We start from the raw sequence: 25644 nt of genomic DNA, 5'->3' as shown, positions 1-25644 counted from the left end.
GATTCCTACAACTGAGGCGAAAACGCAGCCCCGAATACTTTTATATGTTTGAGTTTGATGCGAAGCAGCAATAAATTAATTTGAAATTGTACATAGTGGTAATTTATGGTACTCTTGTTATGACACTGAACAGATTTTTATCTGATCTGCATGAGGTTCTTGGAATCGTTTGAACATTACAGCCTGTTGTATAGCAATCTGGAGTCAAATGGTGAGTCTGTGATAAATCTTGAGATGGTTTTGAAATGTTGAAATTTAATCGTCGAAAATGGCTATTTTTCTACTGCGAAATGTATATCTAGTTTAGTGAAAACCGGTGAAGCCATTATCGAAAATATATACATAACACATGGATCAATAAGTCCCGAGACTAAAGCAGAGATGGCGCTCGTAGTAAACCAGTAACCACGTCTTTCTAGAGTACTAAACTTTGCTTGAAACGGGTCAAAATTTTAAGTCGATCCGACCAGAAACAGCTGAGTTATCGAGGTTGGAGTAAAGTCGTTTTGTAGTTTGTTTAAAAAATGGAAAAAACCGAGTTTCGTGTTTTGATAAAACATTGTTATTTAATGGGTAAAAACACCGTGCAAGCGAAACAATGGATTGAAAAATGTTATCCGGACTCTTGTCCATCAAAAGCAACGATTTGTCGGTGGTTCGCCGAGCTTAAACGTGGTCGTACCGACAGAAATGACGCGGAACGCTCGGGTAGACCTGTGGAAGCTGTTACACCGGAAAATGTGAGTGAAGTGACAAAAATTATAATGAAAGATCGTGAAGTGAAGCTCCGTGAGTTTGCTGAGATGACACAGATATCATATGGAAATGTATTTACTATCCTTCATGAAAAATTGAGCATGAAAAAGGTTTTTTCCAAGTGGGTGCCGCGATTGCTTTCAATGGAACAAAATACCCTGCCACAAGTCGATGAAAACAATGGGTTTAATCTGCTGGGAATTGGGTTTTGATCTGCTTCCCCACCCCCCATACTCGCCAGATTTAGCCCCCAGTGACTACTGGCTCTTTGCTGATCTTAAAAAAAATGATCCAGGGAAAAAGATTTGGCTCAAATGAGGAGGTCATCGTTGAAACTGAAGCTTATTTTGAAGCGAAAGATAAATTTTTTAATAAACATGGTATTGAAAAATTGGAAAAACGTTGGAACCATTGTATCACCCTAAAAGGTGATTATGTTGATGAATAAAAAAAAAATTGCAAAAAAAATGTTGTTTCCATTGTTAGTCTCGGGACTTAATGATCCTTGTGTTACACACAGGCATTTTACGGTCTCGATTAACTGAGCCGATTGATATATGACATCAATTAATAAATAAATTGTGATTCCTCAAATATATGTTAAAATAACAATTCTTCCCTTGCTACATGTTCGGACATGGTCATCTAAGGTATGGATCATTTCAAGTACCATGTCAGTTTAGGTTGCTCTTTGAGCATGGTATAAACTACAGCAGACCCTGTCAGCCTAAAGAGAAATCAATCTTCAGTTCAGCAACGCCATCGCACGGCATCACATTCAACATGTCATGTCAATTGTATGGGTGCACAGTGCTGCTATTTTGGGGCGCACGAATTTGACATTTCTCTCGCCTACTTCTATGTACGAGATTCGATGCGGACTCGACTGAGGGCATGTTCGCAAAAAAGGATGTTGCCAATGATTCGTTCGGGGAATGTGAGAGTTGGATATCTTGTTAATATGATGTCTTTGCTCAAAGATAATTCAAATACATTTCAAGTTTAATCACTGTTTTCTTCATTTCACTGTTGCTGTGCTATTGTTTAGGTATTGGAAAAACCAATTGACAATTATAGTATTCTGTGTAACTATTTTTAGCTCTTAAGGTGATCGTAGATAGAAGACAGGGAAAATAAATGTAAAAGTATTGGTGAAACAACACTTTTTCATATCGTAATAATATTTGTGAGTAGAGAGGGATAAAGTAAAGATATTTGTGTGCTGATAGGAATACAGTTGTAAGAGCAAAATGTAAACATTGAAACTATTCAAATTACCTATCAGAACAGAGTGAATTATCTCATATTAATGCTTATTCTGAAGTTAACAAATTGCAATCATGCGACCAAAAGAATATAATGATTGTGCCAAAGAAGATAGTTTACTGTTTGCCTTCGCTTGATTCTTGCCATATTTCTTACAGTACAAAATAAAAAGAAAGCTGTAACATTGATGGATTAAGTATAGTAACACTTTTATGCTGTCTTTATTTTTTCGTAATTATTTATTAATTTTTAATAGAAATATTTTTTGCAATATTGTTTTTAAGACATAATTTTTGAATAAATTATAAGTTTATCAAGTATAATTTTGTCAAAATAAATATCATCTCTCACATTAGTAAAAATGTAATCAGTATGATTACTGGAATTTACAAACAACATTTAGCATGTTTCCGCTTTACACGTATGTAATAAAGATGCTTGTGCTTCTATAGTGTAGTTTTTATAAAGAGGTACCTATTGATACCACATTATTGGATCCAGTACAGTTCCGTGGTATTGTTTTGAACCGGCACTTCTGGCAATTCTTCCACTGCTTGAACTGACTAGCCCCGCACATGCTCACTACCCGAAACACACTCTATCAATGTATTCCATATATTTTTCTTTTGATTTTCGCGAATGAGCACTGCTTCCCTTTTCTTAGATGGACGAGGCATTTTGTAAAGATTGCAATACTTTAACTGTTTGTTTATTACTTGCATTCCATTGCGACGGTAAATGAGACAACAGAGTTGCGGCTAACTAACCGTTTGAGGCTTTATGAAACACAGAAGGTCTGTACTTGCTGCTTTTGGTGGAAGGTCCTCTCCACGACCTCCAGTTCCGTGTAAAGCATAAGAAGAAATGATCGATTTTTTACCATGGTTTACCTTTTAACACGTTCAATAGAACATCCGGACTGATACGTGCCTGACAAGTACAATTCGAGATATTCAGTTCTACCTTTTCTTTCGCAGGTCGAATTTCGAAAAAACGTCCCATAGTAAAGTGAGACTATTAACATAAAAAATGACTGATTTTATAGCTTTCAAAAGTTCAGATTTACAATGTTAAGTTTGTTCATTCCAAAGGAATCGTCGACAAAGTTTTCGGATTTTTTTTTAGAACAGCTCTTGAGTTGCAGATACTCAACTGAAAACCTACACACCTAGAAAAAATCCTGTAAATTTTCGTCTTCTGATTTCCTACGAACGTCAAAAATGACTAATTTTTACAGTAAATCACATTTTTAATACATTCTGACATATTTTCAAGAGCTGAAACATACAAATTTACACAGCCTTTCCAGCAGGATTGGTATTTTTGACATGTATTTAAAACATTCTTAAATTTGATGAATTACGTTCTTCTGAATTGTGTCAATTGTGGATTTGCCACAGAGGACAGACATCCAAGCTTATACAATTTTTTCAGTGGACGATATTTAACGGTTGTGGTCACCATGTAGCAACTCGCCTATAGAGGCCTAAAGCGTCCAATTATCGCTTATAGGCTTCTGCCTTTGAACTTGCATACAATGATAATTTATGCGTGCAAAATCGAACGCAACAGCGATTTTAAATGAATTTCCGCTTAAAACAGCCTTTTCAACAAAGTTTGTACTAACTTGGATGGCTGTTCTCTGTGGTAGTGCTTATAAATGTAGTGATAAAAATAAGTAGATCAACCATGCAACGTTTCCTACGCCCAAGACAAACGCGAAAACGAATGGTATACCAATTTAATTACTCCGGTGTTCATAAGCCCCATGGTGCTCATGGAACCCCCTTATACTTTATTCTTATCTGAAATTTTGGGAAAGCAATATATTCCACCCCGGGTTTTGTTATAAACGTTTACCGAAAACCTTGCTGAAAACAATGTGAATTATGACTAAAATCATTCTCACTTCCCGGAAATTGTAAACAGTTTATTTAATGGAAAAATAACCTGATGATACTGGTTTGGTTTAGATATGATCGTAAATATCAAATTTCTTCAAAGGATATTACAAAACAATTTTCATGATGAGATACCATACCATAATCATTTTGCAATATATTTCTCGAAAGTTGTCTGGTTGAATATTTGTTTTTCAATGAGTGTAAGAAATTTAATGGTTGTTTGACAAAGTGATCAACAAGTAGCAATTCGCCAATGGAGGCGCTTTGAGCAACCCAGAAATCGTTGATGGGATCTTATGTTCGAGCTTGCATACAATTTTAATTTATATGTAACGGTGATTCGTTTGTTTAACACTCCAAATACCAAGCCTCAAAAAAAGTTGGAACGGTAACTTTGAGCTGTCATAGCTCAGCTGTTTTTCAACGAATCTCAATAAATTTTACACCTTCGAATTTTGTGAAGTTCGTAGATTGATTCAAAAACTTTGTAGGAGTTGGTTAGTAAAGAAAAACCAATGAAAATTTGATTTTTCCCGTTCCAAGTTTTTTTCACGCGTCCAATATGCCCTATCTCCTTTCAATTTTCTTTCCTTTGGCATAAACGTCGCATACAAAATATTGAATACCTCAACTTTACCGAGTCATAACTTTGTTGTTAGTCAACCGATCTTTAAAATTTGTACACCATTGGAAAGGTACTACTTCCACAAATAAAATTCACTGAAAAAAAATTTAAAAAAATATGGTTGTCTTCCCAAAGTTATAATGAAAACTGTAGATAGATGACCTAAGGAAAGATAAGACTTTTTACAATGATCGTAAATATCTCGAAATTCAAAGCGATGACCTATATATTTTTATACATCATTTGATTGCTAGTGATATCATCTACAATTTTCGCTCAACTACCATTCCTGCACAATCAAAAGAAAACATTTAAAAATCGATGAATTTATAAATATATATGAATTTTTCATTTTTTTTCACATGTTTGTATATAACTCAAAAATTAAAGCGATGACATGTACATTTTTTTTATTCAAAATATTGGAATCATTACCAGAAACAATGTATTGATGATCAAAATTATATATCCGTTCAAAGAAGCTCAAGAAATTTGGTACAAATACAGAGAATTTCTATTATTGGGAAAATTTGGCCAAAAAAAAATCAAAACTTTGAAATTTTATGACATATATATTTTTATTATTTTAGTTGGAAATTTATTATGAACAAAATTTACAAAAAAACTAAAACTTGGATTTCACTGAAAATCTTGAAAAATTTGGTAAATATACCTAAACTCTAAAAATAATTATGGAATTGGACAAAGATCTAAACAATTTTCATGCACAACCCAAACGGATTTGATAATTACTAAAATTAGATTTTTTGTTTTAGATTTTCCGTTAAATCTAATAAAATCGGTAGAAGATCGGAAATTTGAAAATTTCTGGTATATATTGCGTTCCAACGTTTCTGCAAATAAAAGTGAAAATATTGGAATCCGTTTTGATTTCATCTGTTTCAAAGAGACGTAGAATTTGTTTTTTATTAATAAAATAAATTTTGTGACAACACAAAAATTTTAAATTATTTCAATGGCTTTGTACAATAAGAAATAGAACGTAAAATTATATGAATTTCATATACTAACCCATGGCAAAAGAAACCAACTACAATTTAAAAAAAAAACCTGTTTTAATCCACCTAGTGGTGTAATGATGCCTTTCTCATATCAATCATAATATCATATATAATACTGTGGTATTCTTTAAAATTGCTTTCTTCGTTTCTTAAAAGAATAACCGAAATCGGTTTGTTTGACCGTCTACTGATAAAAACTATCAATTGGAAAAGATTTGAGGTCGATTTTTCAAGGTTTTTCCCCATTTTCAGTGATGGTATACAATTTTTAACCCACTTTACCCTATATTTCTGGATCCGGAAGTCGGATCCGCATGAAATTCAGGAATTACGCATGGGTTTGTGAAAATCGGTCGCGCCATCTATGAGAAAAGTTAGAACACCTATTTTCTTTTTTTTTTGCACTTTTTACCCCATAACCTTTCATTTGAATCTAAGTTAGTGAAAATCGGTTCAGCCATCTCCGAGAAAAGTTACATACACACAAACGCACATACACACACACATATACACACATATACACACATATACACACACATACAGTGTTGGTGATTGCCGAAAATTTAACAAAAGCTGCTATATTGCTATCTATATTGTATACAACATTTTCAATCCGGAAGAAGATGCTACAAGAACTCGAGTCTCTCAATGCATGAACCGTGAGAGAATGTTGCTACATTTCTTCGCTCCACTCCATACTCTGAGTATTTAACGCCCTTAAAAATATTTACAGTCTGATAATGATCGTTGCTGTGTGGAAGTTCCCAAGAGAGAATCGCAAGTTGACAATTATCGCAGAAAATCGAATCGATGATTCGACTTGATGATTCTCGTACTTGGTTGCAATATTTCAAAACCCTTGTGTGGAGCATTCACAGACATTTTCATAGACACAACTTATACAAAGGTTATATGCACATAGTTAGAATAAGCGGCAATAGTAAAATGATTCTATCGCAATTATCCACTGCCCATACAGAACCGGATCGCGAAACGAGAATAAGTGACCGTTTGTTGCTTCAGAGAGAATCCCTACAGCAGCGTGCTAACCGTTGATTCTCAGCAATGTTATCGAGAGAAATTCACTCTCGCAGTGGTGTCTATTCTATGTTACTCTAGCCATGCCGGGTTTTTGTTGTTGCGATGATATACGTATCTCTTTGATGGCACTGATTGAATCGTGTGAAGAGTTGCGAGCGATCATTCTTTGATACGATAAAAGCCATCCTTGCACACATACACAGGCATTTTGCGTACTCGACGAACTGAGTCGAATGGTATATGACACTCGGCCCTACGGGCCTCGGTTCAAAAGTACAAGCAATTAAGAACAAAAACATATATCTTAAATTTTCCGCTATCCTAAACGACATCAATTCTATCGATTGATAGAATATTAAAATTTAAATATCACAAACTTAGAATTATTTCGGAATGTATAGAATTCGAAAATTATTTGAATTTTCTATTAGTAAACAATTCAGAAAAAGTAGAATTCCGAATTTAGCACAAAAAATCACACGAAATTAAGTAAAACTTGTTTTTATCCACCTAGTTGTGTAATGATGCCTTTCTCATATCTCTCAAATTCATAGATAAAAAATGTATTCTTCAAACAGTTTTGTTTGATTTTTGAAAAACATGAAAGCTAGTGCTAGTGAAGTGAGTTCCACTATTTCAGGTACTTATGAAACTGGAATCGCCCCGAATATTGGATTTGCAGCAGCCTTTGCGATTAGCACCAACCAACCAATCTATTTGCAGCTTACAGTTGTCTTCGTCTCGAAAAACAACCTCTTCGTTTGAATGCTTTTCACTGAATGAAACCCTACACCTATGTTATCAGAACTAATTGGCTCAAGTGGCATGTTCCGCTAGTTATTTGGAGATTCGTGCCTTGCCGTAGCTTCTCATCAACTTCCTGATGGGAAGGGAAGGATAAAAGGAACATGGAAGGGAAATGGGAATTAGGTGAGGTGGAAAAACAGCTCAAAACATATAGAAATAAATCGTCCTGCATCCCCGTAAGGATGCTGAACGATCTGCAGGTGCCAAAATGCACGGTTGATAAAACCTCCAACCACCGAGAGGATTTAGAGATTTTACAAAAGCGACACCATTCTGCATTCCCCGAAGAATGCAGAATGATTTCTTCCCGAATATGCACTTGAATTAATTTAACACTTTAGAACAAAAATACCTTATTTTCATATATAGTTAAAAATTGACTTACATGATACGAATATTTTTCAATGAAAAAACACAATGTTTGAACATAATTTTAAAAAAATTTAAAAAATATCTCCGCCTTTTTTTTATAAACATGCTCGAAAATATTTTGTGTCAAATACAAGAAACGGATTTTTTTCATTTGCCTCAATGTTAGCAGTTTAAAAATAACCTGTTTTTGAACTAGTTTTGCTCATAACTTCGGTTCAGAAAACGCTACCTGAATACGCCAGTCATTAAAAAATTGGGTTTAACAAACTCTAAAAGATGTTCAAAGATACCTATACGAAAAGAGAAAAATATAAATGCTAGAGCGAAAAATCTGATTTTTCGAGGAACACCCTAAGTTGCTCTTTAAAAATAGCTATAACACTAAAACCGTTGAAGATACTACTATAGTGTCCTCAGCAAAGCTGCTCGATATAAGTTCATCTACATTTTTTCCGAAGAATGCAGTCCTCTATCTCAATACATCCGGAAAATAAGTTTTGAATCACCTTAATAATAAGAGCCACCCTAATATCATGTACATCGACATATGGCTTATCTTCACTGATCATTTGTTTTGAAGGCATCATACCTCTAAAGTATAAGGTTAAGCCACAAATGTTTTTGTCCCCCTAAATTGTGGATCCGGACCACTATGCAATGCAATTTTACTCGGAAATTTTTAAATTTCCGATCTTTTACATATTTTTTGAGATTCTACGACACACCTACAACAAAATCAGAATTTTAGTAGGTATCAATTGCGTTTGGGTTGTGCATAAAAATTGTTTAGATTGTTTGTCCAATACAAAAATATAACTATTTTTAGAGTTTTGGGTTATTCACTAAAATTTTTAAAATTTTCGGTGAAATCCAAGTTTCAGTTTTTTTTTTGTAAATTTTCTTCATAATAAATTTCCAACTAAAATAATAAAAAAATGTGTCATAAAATTTAAAAGTTTTGATTTGAATTTATTTGGCAAAATTTTCCCAATAATACACTGAAATGAAAATCTTATTTATATTCATTAGATTTGTCATATGAATCATATGCAGAATATAATTCATAGAAATTATATGGAAACTTATAATCTTTATTTAATGTGTACGTCAAATCTAAATGGACGTTATCATAATGAAAGTTATAAAAATATCCCATATAATTTATATGGAAATCCGATGGAAGTCGTGAATCGTACTGCTTGAAGCTGAAGAAATAGTTGTGTCTCCGATATTCATCAACTGCTCCAGACCATTTTTTTCAGGAAGTTCCGCATCTCAATGTAATTTTGAATCGCTGACAAGACAGCTCATCCAACTTCGTTCAAGGATATGCGTTAACGGACCATGAAATATATATCCGGTACATTTCATTACTCTATCTGTCTAGTAAGATTCATTTTTATTTTCAGTCTCGGGATCTCACTTCTTTTTCGCAAATATCATGAGGTGCTCCCTTACCGAACGGAATACTAGTAAAGCTTGAATCCTCAAAGAAAAGTAGTAGTTGGCGATTATCTGCTATTCGTATGAGCTCTATTGAAAGTTATATATATATATATATATATATATATATATATATATATATATATATATATATATATATATATATATATATATATATATATATATATATATATATATATATGTATATATATATATATATATATATATATATATATATATATATATATATATATATATATATAATTTTTTTTTAAACTAGTCATATGGTATATATGAACCTATCTAAATAAAATCGAAGTGAATATTATATGCGCTTCATAAATTGTTCCAATGTATGTTGTGCGAATATCTAGTAATGGTTATAAGACGCGCCAATAAATTTGACTCAGACTGGAAATTTCATTCGTTATATGGAAATCCTGTAAAAATAACGTTAAGAAGAGTTTTATGTTTCATAACATTATCTCATGTATTTGACATGATGTTGAACACATCTTGTAACTATTATTGGAAATGCTAATAGTGCAAAATCATTAGAATATCATATAATGTGAAAAAGAAAATTTAGCTCAGTGTAGAAATTCTCTGTATTTGTACCAAATTTCTTGAGCTTCTTTGAACGGATATATAATTTTGGTCATCAATACATTGTTTCTGGTAATGATTCCAATATTTTGAATCAAAAAAATGTACATGTCATCACTTTAATTTTTGAGTTATATACAAACATGTGAAAAACAATGAAAAATTCATATATAGGGTAACAGAGGTATTTTGGCCTCTTTATATATTTTGGCCCACCTGACAAACTGTATGGATTTAATCGGTGTTAAGTAACCCATGTTGCATCAATTTGAAGCTAATCACATTAAATTACCTATTGTGGAAGAATTTTTCAAAGATATAAGAACATTTGGTGGATATTTTTACAAAGTGGGCCAAAATAAAATCAATCTTAAAGTGGGCTAAAATACCTCTGTTACCCTATTTATAAATTCATCGATTTCTTAATGTTTTCTTTTGATTGTGCAGGAATGGTAGTTGAGCGAAAATTTTAGCTGGTATCACTAGCAATCGAATGATGTATAAAAATATATAGGTCATCGCTTTGAATTTCGAGATATTTACGATCATTGTAAAAAGTCTCATCTTTTCTTAGGTCATCTATGTACAGTTTTCATTATAACTTTGGGTAGACAACCCTATTTTTAGTGCATTTTATTTCTGGAAGTAGTACCTTTCCAATGGTGAACAAATTTTAAAGATCGGTTGACTAACAACAAAGTTATGACTCGGTAAAGTTGAGGTTCTTAATATCCGATTCGCGATGATTCGTCAATAAAGATATACTTAAAATAATCTACAAACTTCACAAAATTCGACGGTGTAAAATTTATCGAAATTGGTCAAGTAACAACTGAGCTATGATAGCTCAAAGTTACCGTTCCAACTTTTTTTGAGGCTTGGTGCTTCGCGTAACTTTTTAAGGCTTGGTATCAGGAGTGTTAAGCTAGGTTGTCTGTCTCTGGAGAAATTTAGGAAAACAGTTGTTTTTGCATAACACAAACACAGCATTTGTAAAAAAAACTTCTTTAGCGTTTTTCTAATGTCGTTTTTTGACTCAATTTGACAACGTTGAAACTAGGTTCGAAACTTGCTTCAAACAAATGGTTCGACAGCAGTTAGGGTGGAAACTGGGTTAGGTTTGGCATCAAGAAAAAAGGACATAAGCTTGTGCATAGTTTATAGAAAGTGTGTAGTCTATAGAAAGATAACATTCAAATATCCCATTTCCCCATTACACAATACAAGTAGGTTTAGAATTTTCCCTACACAAAAATCTCAGAATTGCGGAAGCAAATGATGTCCTCATGGTAATAACCAAATATATATAACAGAGCTGAAAAGTCACCACTTGTGGCTGAACACCCAATTTAAATCTTAATAATTTAATTTTAACTCATATTCCAATAAATAGTTATTAAAAAAAAATTCAAATATCCCGGTTGAATTTTCAGAAGGCCGTAAGAACAAGTGACAGTTTCTTTTTGTTAACTTTCTCTTCTATAAATTAGCAAGCGATTTTCAAGTTTATTACTCAACTCTGTATAAAATGATACCCGAAACTTTAAATTTTAAAACAGAATTGTAAAATTCAAAACAACATTCATAATCCCGTTACAATAATCGAAAGAGAAAGTAAATAAAGAGAAACTGTCAGATATGACAGTTTGACCATACGTGTATGCTTGTTTAGAAGCATTTCACGCATTTTTTTATAACGGCAAATAAGCCATCCATTAACATTCACGTTTAAGAGTAATTTCGCATGACTCGGCACTCGCTGAGAGTAAACCATAATAGTAAACGGTAGAGAAAACTTTTCTCTTTCGTCTGGTGTTAAATATAATACTCTATTTTTCATAGCTCGCCTGCAATTTATTTCAAAAGTGGAAGTTGAAAGGTGGCTTATTGGCCGTTATAAAAAAAAACGCGTGATTTATTCTTTTCAGACCATTTTGGACACTTCCTGTGAAACTCTCAACGGGTGAGCACGGTGTATCGTGTTAGTCCGGAGAAAATTTGAGCATTTCGCTAGAAAGAAAGCGAGATTTTTGCTTGTAGTCCAGTAAAAAGAAAGTTCATTGGACTATAAACAAAAATTAACATAGCAATATAGCCTAAGTTGCTGTGCCATCCAATCGGCATCATCTCAAGTGAGGTGACGCCAAGCAGAACCAGAAGAAGAATTTATGAAAAAAATTTTGTGGTAAAGAATAACAACCAATTCGACCTTAATTTTTGTGCGCACTTCATCTTTTGGTTTGAAATTCAACCTACAACCAGCGATGCCAGATAGTAGTAGTGTCATTTCCGTAGATTGGCATTTTTCTCGGAAGCTCTCACGGTGAAAAGCTTTTTTTTTGCTCGCCAGACAAAACTAGTTTCCGTAGTTCTCCGTTGATATATTGTAATTTCCGTAGATTTCCGTAGAAAAAATCCAATTTCCGTAGATTTTGTCTACGGATCCGTAGAAAATGTTCGAATCCGTAGATCTACGGAGATTTCCGTAGATCTGACATCGCTGCCTACAACTAGCAAAATACGACGGCTTTTAAATAATATAATACACTCTTACCAGCCGCTACCCAATTTTGGGTCAGAACTTACCCAAAATCAACTGAAGTGCATCTCCCCAATTTTAGGTAACAAGTGATGACCTCAAAATTTAGGTAAATGTAAGTTTACCCAAAAAGTGATTCCATAACAAAGCACATTATATATTTTTCACGATCAAATAAAAATTTGAGTAGATAACGACCAAATTTTGGGTAGCTTATAGAAGAGCTCGATTCTTCTCTATCGGAATGTCCTGTTCAATAAATTAATAAATTCTAAGTTGGTTTCATGTCGAGCATGCCTAAATACTTTGAATGATAAGCTATATAACCAAAAATGTAAGCTTTGAGCACTACATTCCGTTATAGAACCTATTTCAACAAATTTCGCAGCCAATTCGTATTTGCTATGATCCTACTGAGACTAACAAACCATCGGAGTCAAGGCTCAAACATACGACAACCAGGTTATGAGACCAGTGTCTTGTACTCTTAACCACCGACCCGAGTACTATATAATATTAAAGACCGCTTCTCAATCCGAGTGTGGCGAGATAGCGCATTTCTCTTGTCATTTAAGGAGTGTCATTGTAAATAATTTGTGACTCAAATTTATCCACAAAATAGACATAAATTCATTCGGGATTGTTCAAACTGATTTGGGGAATCCCCGAAATCGTTTTGAAAGCTGCATTCGCACACATAGACGTTTTCCGATCTCATCAAGCTGAGTTGAATCATAAATCAAATAAACATAGATTTCCCAGTGTAATACTAATGTAGTTGAGCAACCCGTGATAGCAAAAGCACCGTCTGGTGGAGAATGGGTGCGTAAATGCTTCTAAAATGCATGCATAAAGTTGCCTGCGCATTAAACACAACCACAGTAGCTAATGGAAAAAAGTACACCCGTTTCTCACTAGAGGTGCTGTTATTGTCACCGTACAGTGGGAAATCTATGTTTATTTGATTTATGATATGAGCGTGCTGCGTTGTTTTCAATTTCTGTCTCCGGAGTACTGGTTTTATTTGTGTAGAATAAGGCCCTTTGAGCATAGGTCTAGATGTAATTTTCGTCTTTTCCATGTTGCTTAACACCATCTTGGGCCAATATTGATAGTTTTATCATCAATTAACACGAACGTCAAATGCAAAACCTGATTTATCTATTTATTTCTCAATCTTTTTAGAAAAAAAATGCTAAAATAGCTTTATTAAACTATCGACAAATCGACAACTGCACAAGAATCTTAAGTAACTTTTATTGTCTTTTCAAATGCGAATGATTATTCTACTAACTCACATAAACGTTTCTACAGTAAAAGAGTACAGTCCTTAAAGTCTATGAATCGGTGTAGCTTTTTTAATAGAACTAAGAAAAGACTATCCACGCCTGAACATACAGAATTTAATACCACGTGAGTCCAACAAAACATATTTACCTTGTCACTTTTTCGAGTCAACATGTAGTAAAATCCAAGGGTGTTTGGCGACCTGCTCGAGAGGCATACGCTGCTCCGGATTCCTTACCAGCAAACGAGAAATAAGATGCGATGCAGAACGGGATACTTCTGGAGGCATTTCGTAACGCACTTTCATAATTTTGGTGTATGTAGCGTCATACTCGACAGCATGAAATGGCGCTCGACCGACCAACAGTTCGTACGCTAGCACTCCCAGGCTCCAGAGATCGACATTCTTCGTATGTGGCTGTCCCTGAACCATTTCTGGTGACAGATAATCTAATGTGCCGCATAAGGTAGTCCGTGTAGATGTTGGCTCATGCACAGACCATCCAAAATCGGCCATTTTCAGTTCTCCTTCGTGGCCCAGTAGTAAATTCTCTGGTTTTATGTCGCGATGAATAACGTTGCGTTCATGAAGATAAATGAGTGCGGAAACGAGCATGTTGATATAAATTGCACATTGCTTTTCAGGAAACTTGTGATCTGGAATAGTCTGTAGTTTACTAAACAGTGTTCCTCCGGGAGCGTATTCCAATATGAGATAAATTCGCGTTTCATCATGGAAATATCCGTACATTCGCAAAATATTTCTGTGACGTAGGTGAGACTGGATTTCGATTTCTCGTCGCACCTAAGAAAAAATTAATTTCAATATATAGCTATATCCCTAACTAATAAATAATATGTTTACCTGATGTTCGATGCCTTGAGCATGAACCTGTTTTTTAAATAGCACCTTAAGAGCAATTACAAATCTAGTTTCTTTTTCACGAGCCTGATAAACGTTTCCAAATTTTCCTTTGCCTAGCGGCCGTCCAATATCGAAATTAGCTAGAGTCCAACTTTTTTTACCGGAATTGGAAGCTGTTGAGGACGCTTGTGTAGCATGCTGCACAGCAGACGATGCATTTTGTGTTGTGGCAGCAGTGACCCTTTGTGGTGCCGATATTGGTTTACTAATAGCTATTGTTGGAACTTTGAATTGTGGCTCATCTTTCGGTGGTGGTGTCGGGTTCTTTTCATCTTCTAACGATTCCTGATTAAAAAACTTAGCTCGGTTAAGAAGAGACTTAACGGGAACTTTTTGTGTTCCTTTAACGGAATTTAACGGCGGCGGTGGTATTTTGAACTGATGCAACTGTTTTGCTTCTGATCCAGAACTTATCTGCGAGTTCGTTTTAACAATATTTCGTCCATCTCCATTACTGACTGTATTATCTGTTTTTGATGCACTAGAACTTGCAGTGGAAGGTTTATTTACTGCCCATGGCTGCAGAACGACTTTGCGGTTCTCTTTATTGAATTGCGACATTTGTTTAAAAGAATGTAAATTCTATTCAACTGTATTAAAATTATTAAAGATAAAACAGGTTCAATGTACTTTACTATAGAACAAAGTTGATTTGTATGCGAGATAAAATGAACAAAACCCGAATAATGTCCACCTGGTTTCAAATGCTGCTCAAATGCAACGAACATTTAACTTTTTCCGCTACTGCTTTAAAAGTAATTTGACAGTTGATGAGTGGCAGATGGATTCTGTACTTCACAGGTCTAAGTTTTTCGAGCGACATCACATCACGTCGAACACCGTCATGCACCGAAGAAAAAGCAATTGAAAGGTTTTACTCGTTTTACTTTATAAGCACTTACAAACCTAAGACTAACCAACTTAGTTACAAACCAAGTAAAAATCAATTCCAAGATTAATTCAGTTGAGTGATAATGATTTTTGTAATTTTATAAACAGTCATATGATTTTATTATTTATTATATATGCATGGTATAAATGGAATAGATTTATATCAAATACAAATTATAATACGGAATGCTTTGACAAATTTTCAAGAACACATTTTACAACATGTGAAACACTCAGCGTTACCATCATTCCAGATTTATCTGGCAAACGCCAGACTTTTCTCGCTTCGCAAACACACTAACTAACCAGATCTTTTCCAGATTTTAGCGATTTCATCAGATTTTCTCCAATCTCATCAGATCTTTACGATCTTTTGGACTCTAGACGATAAGTGGTGAGACCTGTTTTTTGCTCATTGGAAAAGAAGCCCGGTCGAAATTTTCTTGTACATAGTTAGACACAGTTAAATCCAGATAAATTTTTGAGTCAGAGACAGATTTTTGAAGTAATAAACATGGCAATGTTAGCGTCAGAGCTGCTAACTCTTTTTTCAAATTTCGGTTAATTTTTCAAAAGGGCGTGTAAGCAAGTGACAGTTTCTCTTTGTTCACTTTCTCTTCTATTAATTGCCAAGCGGTTTCCACGTTTATCACTCAACTCTTTGCATGAAATGATACCCGAAACTTTCGACTTTCAAACAGAATAGTGATATAAAAAAAAATTTTAATCACATCACAATAATCGAAAGAGAGAGTGATTAAAGAGAAACTGTCACTTGCTTATACGCCCTATTGAAAAATCTACCGAGAAATATCTGTATTAGGCGTAATAATCAATCTGTATAGAATATATATCCCAAAAAATCGATTTAATGAAAACTGGTTTAGCGAGCAAAAAAAAAAGGTCTGTTTAATCACATCACAATAATCGAAAGAGAGAGTGATTAAAGAGAAACTGTCACTTGCTTATACGCCCTATTGAAAAATTTACCGAGAAATATCTGTATTAGGCGTAATAATCAATCTGTGTAGAATATATATCCCGAAAAATCGATTTACTGAAGACTGGTTTTGCGAGCAAAAAAAGGTCGCTCCACCTGGGATAACTCTATGGAATCTAACACAAAAACTGAAAATCGGTATTTATCTGCATGAACATTGGATTATCGCTATTTTAAGAGAGCATATCTGTATTTCTGTATCGAGTACAAAAATCGGTATGAATCACAGCACTGGTCAGCGTACACTGTTATAATGACAATGTACTTTAACGAATTTACTATAGACCTAGGGGTATTATTGTATTTGTTTATATAGCGACGTGAATATTGCATAAGGTCACATAAGGTTTACTGGAGATACGTTTGTTTGAATAAAATTTGTTTACTGGAGATACGTTTGTTTAAATTTCTGTTCTTTTATCCATTCTCCATATCAACTTACGTATGACTAAACAAACCCTTAGGCTATTCGACATTGTGGAGAATATCTGCTCTGATGTGACAAACTATTGAATAATTTATAACCGATGACACGACCAGGCTCCGAAGGAAAATCAGCATTAATATTGTCCGTTAACGATTTACCGCCAGTTACCACAAATATGGCGACCCCTTGTTGACCCTTTCTCGAGCAACACTGTTTAAGTTGCTACGAACTAGTTACCAAGGAGCCATAACATAAGTAAACAAACATTTTGAGGAAGCGGTGGAATCGTTCCATTAGTGTTAAATTATGTACAAACGACGGATTTTTTTTGATAACGAAGCAGAAATGCATTGATTGAAATGAAACAACAACATCATAAATATGCATTTTTTGATAATATAACGAAAGTAATGAGATAGAGAGATACCTAATTGTTCGTGTGATGTTGAGATTCATGGCAAAAACTCACCCAACTGCAAGCGCCCATATTATTTGCCACTTCCGTAGTTTTATCATCTTGTCATGTTCGAGAGCTGAAGCAATGATGTTTTCCATTGGCTATATCGGTATACCCCGCACACAAAACTATTTCTGTAGATTCCTCTATCGAAGACAATTCACTAGTTTACTAGCCAAAAACAAAAATTCCCTCCGGTAACGGAAAACTGGCTAAGATGCAGTATTTCTCGCTCTCGTTGATGTATTGAAACAATTGCCATAGGAGTAATCTCGCAGGCGGTATTCCGAATACTACTCAATTCTTCGTAGCGGTAGGACTCATTCAACGATCCGGCCGATGAACCAGACCGGTCGTTTTATCGCTTCCCGACGAATTAACTGCTTCCAGCTATTCATCATTTGAATTGTTAGCTCCAGTTAGCTAGGTACAAGAAACCCCATGTTCTTGGTTGTAAAATTCGGCGTGATATGCCGGTGTCAGAATCGTCTTGTGTCAGCTGATTGTGTAGTATTTCACCAACACCGTAGTATTAGCACCAACAGTTAAAAATTATTCTGAATCCTTTTTCTGTCATTTTTAATTCTCTCAGCTTCGTTAGAATATCGACGCTGCATACTATGAAATTTTCACTGAAAACTGCCAATGACTGAAAGGGCAAATGAAAGAAAAAACACAATTTTGAACCTACTGTCCCGCTTATGTCATTGACTGGACATGGATTCCGTTCTCATAGTTTGCAAGCGAAGTTGAGAGTGACAGTAATTTCTTGTCAAATAGACAAATTTTTAGTCAATGAAAATTACTTTTATTAGCTCTGTTCAAGACAAAACTTGATGATTTTCTGATTAATAAATTACTATGTATTGAAAAACACTAACTTTTATTTTGGACAATACAATCATTAACATTTTACAATACGTCAGCATTGCCAGGTCATTTTTCCAAAAATCGGTATTCGGCGCAAAAATGTATCTGTACCATATTGGTATCAAAATGTCTTCTACATAAGTTCCAGGAAAATGCCACCAAGACTCATCTAGGTGAACAAAAAAATGGTCCCACGACAACCTTTTCTCATGTCTATTCAAGCTAAACACCAAAAGGGTGGCGAAATTCGATAACTTAAAAATTTCCTGATTGAGTTGCCAAAAATTCGAACGATGACGGTACAATTTTGAATCGAAACTTTTGATTACTTCAAGGCAGTCAGAATTGGTAAATGAATTAATCTCGCAAATTTCAGGATTTCAGTTTAAAAACCAACTCTAAAATTTTACTTTGAAGAAGATTCTTCGGAGAACCGTCATGTATCAAGAATGTATAATAACAAAAGAGAAACCATATTTATTTTGTTTGAAGTGAAAATATAATATTCTTCAGTCATAGAAATCAGAAGTCAAATCGAAAATATTTGTGAAGTGAATAGTTTTCAGTTTGAATAGGTTTATGCAAAGTGGCAAATCACTCTAAAACTAATCCAACCTAGTTTTTCCTAATCTTGTTTGAAGTGTATCTGTCATTCGAGCTCCCACGCAGAGATGCCATTTATACAGATGCGCATACAGATTTAATACAGAGTACAGATTTTATACAGATTTCTCAATTAAATACAGATTTATGCAGATGATGATGAACGCTGAAATACATTTATATCATAATTTGAAACCAATTTGATTTGTCAGACTGAAAAGTTGTATGACCTGACTTGACGTTGCGTATTGGGCGTTTGAATTCCAAGTCATCATTTTCAAACGAAGAAAGTATATGAATTTACAATTCAATTGTGATTGATAATAAAAACAATTAAATTTCGTCGTTGAATGTTCTTGTCAGTGCGGCAAGGACTTACGATATAAAGGAATGCTCCTTGCATCTGCCATTCTATAACAATAATCTAATGGAATAACATCTTCAAACATCACTTTATTTCCGAAATTTCCTTTCATTAGTGAATACAGATAAATACAGATTTTTTATACAAATCAATACAGATTTTCTATGAAAATATCTGGCATCTCCCACGTTTACAGCTTCGTATGTCAATATAATGCTTTTCCAGATCTCGGCTAAACTTCACTAATCCCATTCTAATCCAGCGAGATCCCTGCTAAACTTTTTTACTCCCGGTAAAACTTGTTTGAGTTCAGACAAAGTTTAGAGTGATTTGCCCCTTGGGTTTATGCTGAAAATATTTTCAAAATTCCAAACAATTGGTTCGGGAATTGTTTGATAAAATCCAAATTCCGAACTGAATTACAGAACAAAATTTACTGTATTACAAAATGATTATCGTAATTCCTTACCTACAAAATTTATTCGAACATTTTTATACATTTCGTGAAACTATCTTATAAATATCTTAACTAAAAGTTTTGAAGAATTCCCCCTCTATATCTTACGACAAACTTATGTATGAAACAGCTTAATGTCTGAAAGTCATTATTTGTTCTAAGGATTTTCGAATTCGAGTCGAATATATCATTTTATCTGTGTGCAGTTGGATCAGAGGCTTTAATACTGGAAGGAAAATTTTGTTTGTATTCATTAGAATTGTCATGAATCGTATGCAATTATAACATAGACTAACAGACAGGACACTCAAATCAGATTCTTCAATCATTTTAACGGTCATTTCGAATATTCCTTTAGTTGGGACAGTACTCGCATATGTCATGATGGCGCCACGTTACCCTATCAAAAACATCCTGTCTGTCATCTAGACTGTGTTTATTTTTTTCATTTACCAACAGAGTTGCCATTCATACAGAATTACCTGTAATGTATTGATTTGTATACGTCCATGCGAATGTTATGCAGGATACCGATTTTAATACATATTGCCAAAACTATATACATAATTGTGCCTACTTCTCATCCTCCAACGCAATACAAAATCGAGCCCGTTTTGTTACAATATTTACTTGCTTCTGGTCTGCCGCCACTTGATTTCGGGTGAAAATTACCAACACAATAAAAAATTATCTAGATGAACAACGTTGAGAAAAATAAATGGTTATCTTCCAACATCGCTAAAAAAAGGTAAATATATTGTCAACGTAATCCAATAATTGTGACGATTCATTTTCAAATATTATGCTGAAATCAGGCATCCCTGCAAGCAGCTGATCGGTGTTGACAATCGAGGGGAAACCAACTAGTAAAAAACTTTTACATAACACAAGGGGTGTACCGATAGTAAATAGTTCGCGCAGTACAATATAGGTGGAGCTAGCGCATCACGAAAAAATATATTTATAAGAATTTACTCATACTGTCATGTCTGTTAATCTGTGATTATAATTCGTAGAAGTCATATGGAAAATAGAGACATCAGAGATCAGCGAATAAATTGTTATATTTCCAATCGAAATATCGAAAGTGGTTCAAATCTGCTTGTTTACATTTGCATTGTTCCGCGTTGTTCACCATCAGTGGGAAGTATTGATAAATAGTGAGTATATGATATTTGAAAGAGACGTGAAATAATTTACATATGTTTTATGCTGTTAACTCACTGAATTTGAGAAAAACGATACAAGTTATATCATGTCAAATCTATAAGATCTTATGAATCATAAAACTCTTCCTAAAATTATTCTTACTACACTCAGAAAAATAATATGGTAACTGTTACTATATAGAGGGCAAACTTGACCATGATCGTATAGTGGTTTTCAGCCGACTATGAAGTCAGATGATTTCAACAATAGTCAAGTTCATGTTTACTATGAATAGTATCGGCTGTAGAATAGTAATATTGAACAGTGTATTGTATGAATAACTAATACGATTGAGATGGTTAGCCTAACCATGACCGAATATTTTTTTTACATTGTAGTTTTTGCTATAACCAGAGTCATGGTATTTTTGACATTTCACTTCTAGTTATTTTGAAACTAAAAGCAGTGGTTGATTCAACAATGCTGAAGATCAGCAAAACATGAGCTAATGTTGAAGTTTTATGAATTTAAATTCTAAAACAAGAACAACAAAATAATTTCATTAAACTCTATTTTATTTTCGCATCAAATTGAATGATAATATATCTAGTGTACTATTGCTTAGCATTGCTTGATAGCAGCAGTTGATTCAAGGCTCTGTCCGGTGGAGTTTTTCCTGAAGTAGAAATTGGCAGCATGAAAGAAATTATTTGCCAAGTCCAGATGCAAACCTCGATACCCACCTGCGATTTCCGTCGGATTCGAGCGAATTGAATCCGAGAATCAAATGATAATCTTCATTTTCATCAATCGCTTAATGTTGTTTCTACAGCGACCGATAATGAATAATGAACCGTATACGAGATGTTGATTTCACTGGAAAACATAACCGTTGCCGACAAAATTGTTGAAAAATTGAATTTCAACGACGGAAACTAGTAAGGCTACAAACTTTACTTACCTACAAGACCTACCAAAGTACACAGTCACAATATAGAATATTTTTTTCAAATCCATCATTGATGCGTTACCCATGTACGAAATTTTCTGCTAAATTGTAACTTTATGTGACAATAACAGTACACCCGTTCATTGACAATTTGTATAGTCAGCACAAATGAAATACATAGTAGGTTGAAAAACACTATACGATAATGTGCTTACTACATAAATTCTGTTGTTATGGACTAAATGAATAGTGTTTTCAAACTTCATAATCGTCTTTTAAACCATGAATCTATTTTTGGTAACATTATTATATTGTGAACATATTTACATGGTAGCAATAACTATTTCGCTTATAATATATATCAAGGCTCTAGAGCAATTTCACCTTACTAGAAATTGTGCTTTTAACTATTTGTTCTTATATTTGAGATGACTACCATTGTCAGAATGACCATGCCAGGAAAGTCATAAATACAAATAGTTTAGTCAAGTCGTAGTCTTTGTTGTCTAGTAATTTATACAATACAAATGGTGAATAGTCATATATCATGATTGTTGACACTTTTTAAGCGTATAGTTGAAATGACAATGAAAAACAGGTTACGGTTACTATGGTTTTTTTCTTAGTGTAGATTTCCACGTACAGAATTAAATGCTCAGATAAAATAAAATATTTAGCGCGCTTTATAATCCCTACTAGACAATCACCCCACTTAAATTGGAAATTTTTACTACTGGAAATAGTAAATGAGACGATAAAATTACCCGCAGATTGGTCTTATACCAAATACAAATTATAATACGGAGTACTCCGACAAATTTTCAAGGACACATTTTGCATCGTGCGGTACATTGTCATGATACACTGTCAGAGTGACAATGTACTTTAACGAATTTCCTAGAAAACTAGCAACACTGAAGGGTAAGAACAAGTTCACCATAGTTACTGTTTATTGTAGTGAAAAATATGTAAACACAAGCGAAGTCAGGAGAACTATAATATTAACCGAGATATTGTAATACTGGAGTGATCGCCGTCAAAAAACGTACTACTGATGATGATGGGCCAACAGGCGTTGTTAGCGAGGAATTGGTGCGAATCGATAAACTGATGTCGGTTATAAGAAAAGTAAGGTTTAAAAAAAACATTTTAAATTATGATAATCAGGAATCAGAACAAATTGGCTCAAATGGCACGTTCCCCTTGATATTTGGAGATTTGTGCCTATAAATTAGTCCAAATTTCAAAAATCCTTTGTAAAAATTGACAACGATCACGATGGCATATCAAAGTGGAAGAGAAGACAGTGGCGGATATGAGGCTACGATCCTCAAGCCAAAAACAAGAAAATACAACAACAACAACAAAGTGGAAGATGTTTGCAACTGATTTGGGTGTTTCTTCTGGCGATGGTCAAACAAGTAAAAGAAACGGTACGAAGGTCGGTTCATTAATAAGACAGTATATTATTAAAGTGAGGTTACAGAATAGAAATACATTCCATCAACAGCAATTACCATTTATTTACAATGCTAACCAAAAGCTTTCCTCAGATAATTTCTAATGCTTACAGCAACTAATAAAACAAAAATAAGTACTTTGGAATGTTATTTAAATTAGTCATACATGCGGGCTGATAAATCTCGTTTGTTCGCGGTCTTTTTCAAGTATCCGACAATTTGCGTTGTTTAACTTGATTTTCTAGAATGCATGCATGTATTATTATAAATTAAGTTCTAATAATAATCTACCTTAATAATTCAAAAAGCAAGCTCGAAATTCATAGATCAGTAGTAGCGAAAAATCTATTTCTGATTATCTTGGAAGCTATATGTACATATATATATATATATATATATATATATATATATATATATATATATATATATATATATATATATATATATATATATATATATATATATATATATATATATATATATATATATATATATATATATATATATATATATATATTTGGTGTACATGTGTGTGTGGCTTATGGGCTTATATATTTGCAGACGGAGTTGAGTTTTATTTACTGAATTCCTGTTCCTGCAGTTTGATATGTTGTAAAGCATCGTCCTTATGATGGAATTTGAACTGGTCCATGAAAATACGAAGGGCCCACTCCCCTAATAGAACAGCATCTATAAATTCTGTATACTGAAATACATAATACTAAATTTAAGTAGAATAAAAATATGAATATCATTACCATTCCAAGCTCTTCTTGGGAACATAATTTTTGCTCTAAGAAGCGTGCCATTTCATACATTTGGTCGTCAGTCATAATCATGACCACATCTGACCAGAGCACAAATTTCTCGTTTTGTAATTTGGCCATTGCCTTTCGCAAAATTTTTTATACTTGTTGAAAATGTCCTTCATCTCTGTTTCGTATCTAGAATACTTTTGCAAAATTTCTTTTATTGGTATATGCTTCAAATCTCTATAACGGTATGTATGATCAGGATAATACAATGTGGTTTAATCACATTAGATTACTTTAAAACAATTTGCGTATCGTCAGGTTTTGTAATTTTAGTATTTTTCTGCACGTTAACGGGAACTAGTTTATTTCCCGATACGTTCATTCTTCTGGCCTTTCCACATTGACGGAAATATCCTGTTGCGCGTTGTTTTTTTTTCGGTTTTGGACTGAATTTTCGTAACTTGTCCTTTTATCAGTGCATTAAGCATGGTGTCCACAAATTTGCTATGACAGAGCAAACAAATTTTCTTATAACGCAATTCTTCATCCATCGATTAGCTGGAGTGTACCTTTGAATTTGTTGCAATACAGCAACGATAAACATAAACAAACAAGTTTGTTTTGCACCGTAGCAACTAGCATAAAGCGTTGCCAGAAACGATCTCCTTTCACATTTTCACACTATCGCAACGAAAGGGAGATATTTGCTAGGCTTACTTCAGTTTTTGCAATGACTGAGCGGAAATATATATTGAAGAAGCCAAGTGAAAGAAAAACTGACAGAAAAGATGAATTTTTGGAAAAAGATACGCTCAGAGACAGGACTCGAACTTGCGTTCTTATGCATTCCGTGCATACGCGCTACCATTTCGCCACTCTGATCTTGCTTTAGCCACACTAAAACTCACAGACATAGTAGCAACGTACATCGAACATGGTCTACATCCTGGCCGTCATCCGACCGGCACCTTATATCCAAACATCTTCTCTGTCCATCAGACACTAGTCCTCTCGCTTTATACCTATTTCTCCGATCAAGCATTGAGTAGGAGAGTGTATTTATAATCGCTTGTCACCTTCTTTAATGGTGCCAGTCGCTGGCTGGACATCGTCAGCGACAGACCCCTATGAAGGTTGTATTGATTGTCTGCCCTTTCCTACCAGAAGCAGATTGTTACGGAAAATCAAACCGCAATTGTTTTTAACGATTTATTAATTTTTAGTTTGACGTAAAGCCGCCATGACTAAGTTCAGTTTTTGCAATGACTGAGCGGAAATATATATTGAAGAAGCCAAGTGAAAGAAAAACTGACAGAAAAGATGAATTTTTGGAAAAAGATACGCTCAGAGACAGGACTCGAACCTGCGTTCTTATGCATTCCGTGCATACGCGCTACCATTTCGCCACTCTGATCTTGCTTACTTGTTCATGCTGTGAACCAAACATTGGCGGTTCGTTTGTATGGGACTTAGGGGTATTATTATTTGTATTTGCTTACACCATGTTCACATTAGCGCTGATATCACTTGATATAGCGAGATGATATGCATATCATGTCGAAGTGTTCACATATGATCGAAATGATATCGTTTGACAATCAAGTTGTCATATTGAATGTTCCCATTAGGAGTAAGATCAATAATATTGCTTTTCTCTCCTACAATTCAA

The 25644-nt window shown here is 34.1% G+C and overlaps 1 protein-coding gene and 1 long non-coding RNA gene across 2 annotated transcripts; both read right to left on the bottom strand.

Moving 5' to 3' along the window:
• Positions 1-13622: 13622 nt before the first annotated feature.
• Positions 13623-15326, bottom strand: LOC131430054 (aurora kinase C-like). The gene is made up of 2 exons (XM_058594678.1): positions 14534-15326; positions 13623-14473 (listed from the first exon to the last, which is right to left on the bottom strand). Exons 1-2 carry the CDS (start codon positions 15152-15154, stop codon positions 13823-13825), a joined length of 1272 nt encoding a protein of 423 aa, XP_058450661.1. The 5' UTR covers positions 15155-15326; the 3' UTR covers positions 13623-13822.
• Positions 15327-23745: 8419 nt separating this feature from the next.
• Positions 23746-24688, bottom strand: LOC131431182 (uncharacterized). The gene is made up of 3 exons (XR_009229652.1): positions 24269-24688; positions 23979-24212; positions 23746-23926 (listed from the first exon to the last, which is right to left on the bottom strand). It is a non-coding gene; the product is annotated as an uncharacterized LOC131431182 (long non-coding RNA).
• Between the last annotated feature and the right edge of the window lie 956 nt (positions 24689-25644).

The sequence above is a fragment of the Malaya genurostris genome, chromosome 2, assembly GCF_030247185.1.
Source record: "Malaya genurostris strain Urasoe2022 chromosome 2, Malgen_1.1, whole genome shotgun sequence".
In the NCBI taxonomy this organism is placed as follows: Eukaryota; Metazoa; Arthropoda; class Insecta; order Diptera; family Culicidae; genus Malaya; species Malaya genurostris.
This window is presented reverse-complemented; position numbering and strand designations above follow the sequence as displayed.

Coding starts and splice junctions, on each gene's coding strand:
- LOC131430054 (XM_058594678.1), bottom strand. CDS start 15,154: ATGTCGCAATTCAATAAAGAGAACCGCAAAGTCGTTCTGCAGCCATGG. Junction 14,474..14,533: donor CTCAAGGCATCGAACATCAG/GTAAACATATTA, acceptor ATTTTTTCTTAG/GTGCGACGAGAAATCGAAAT.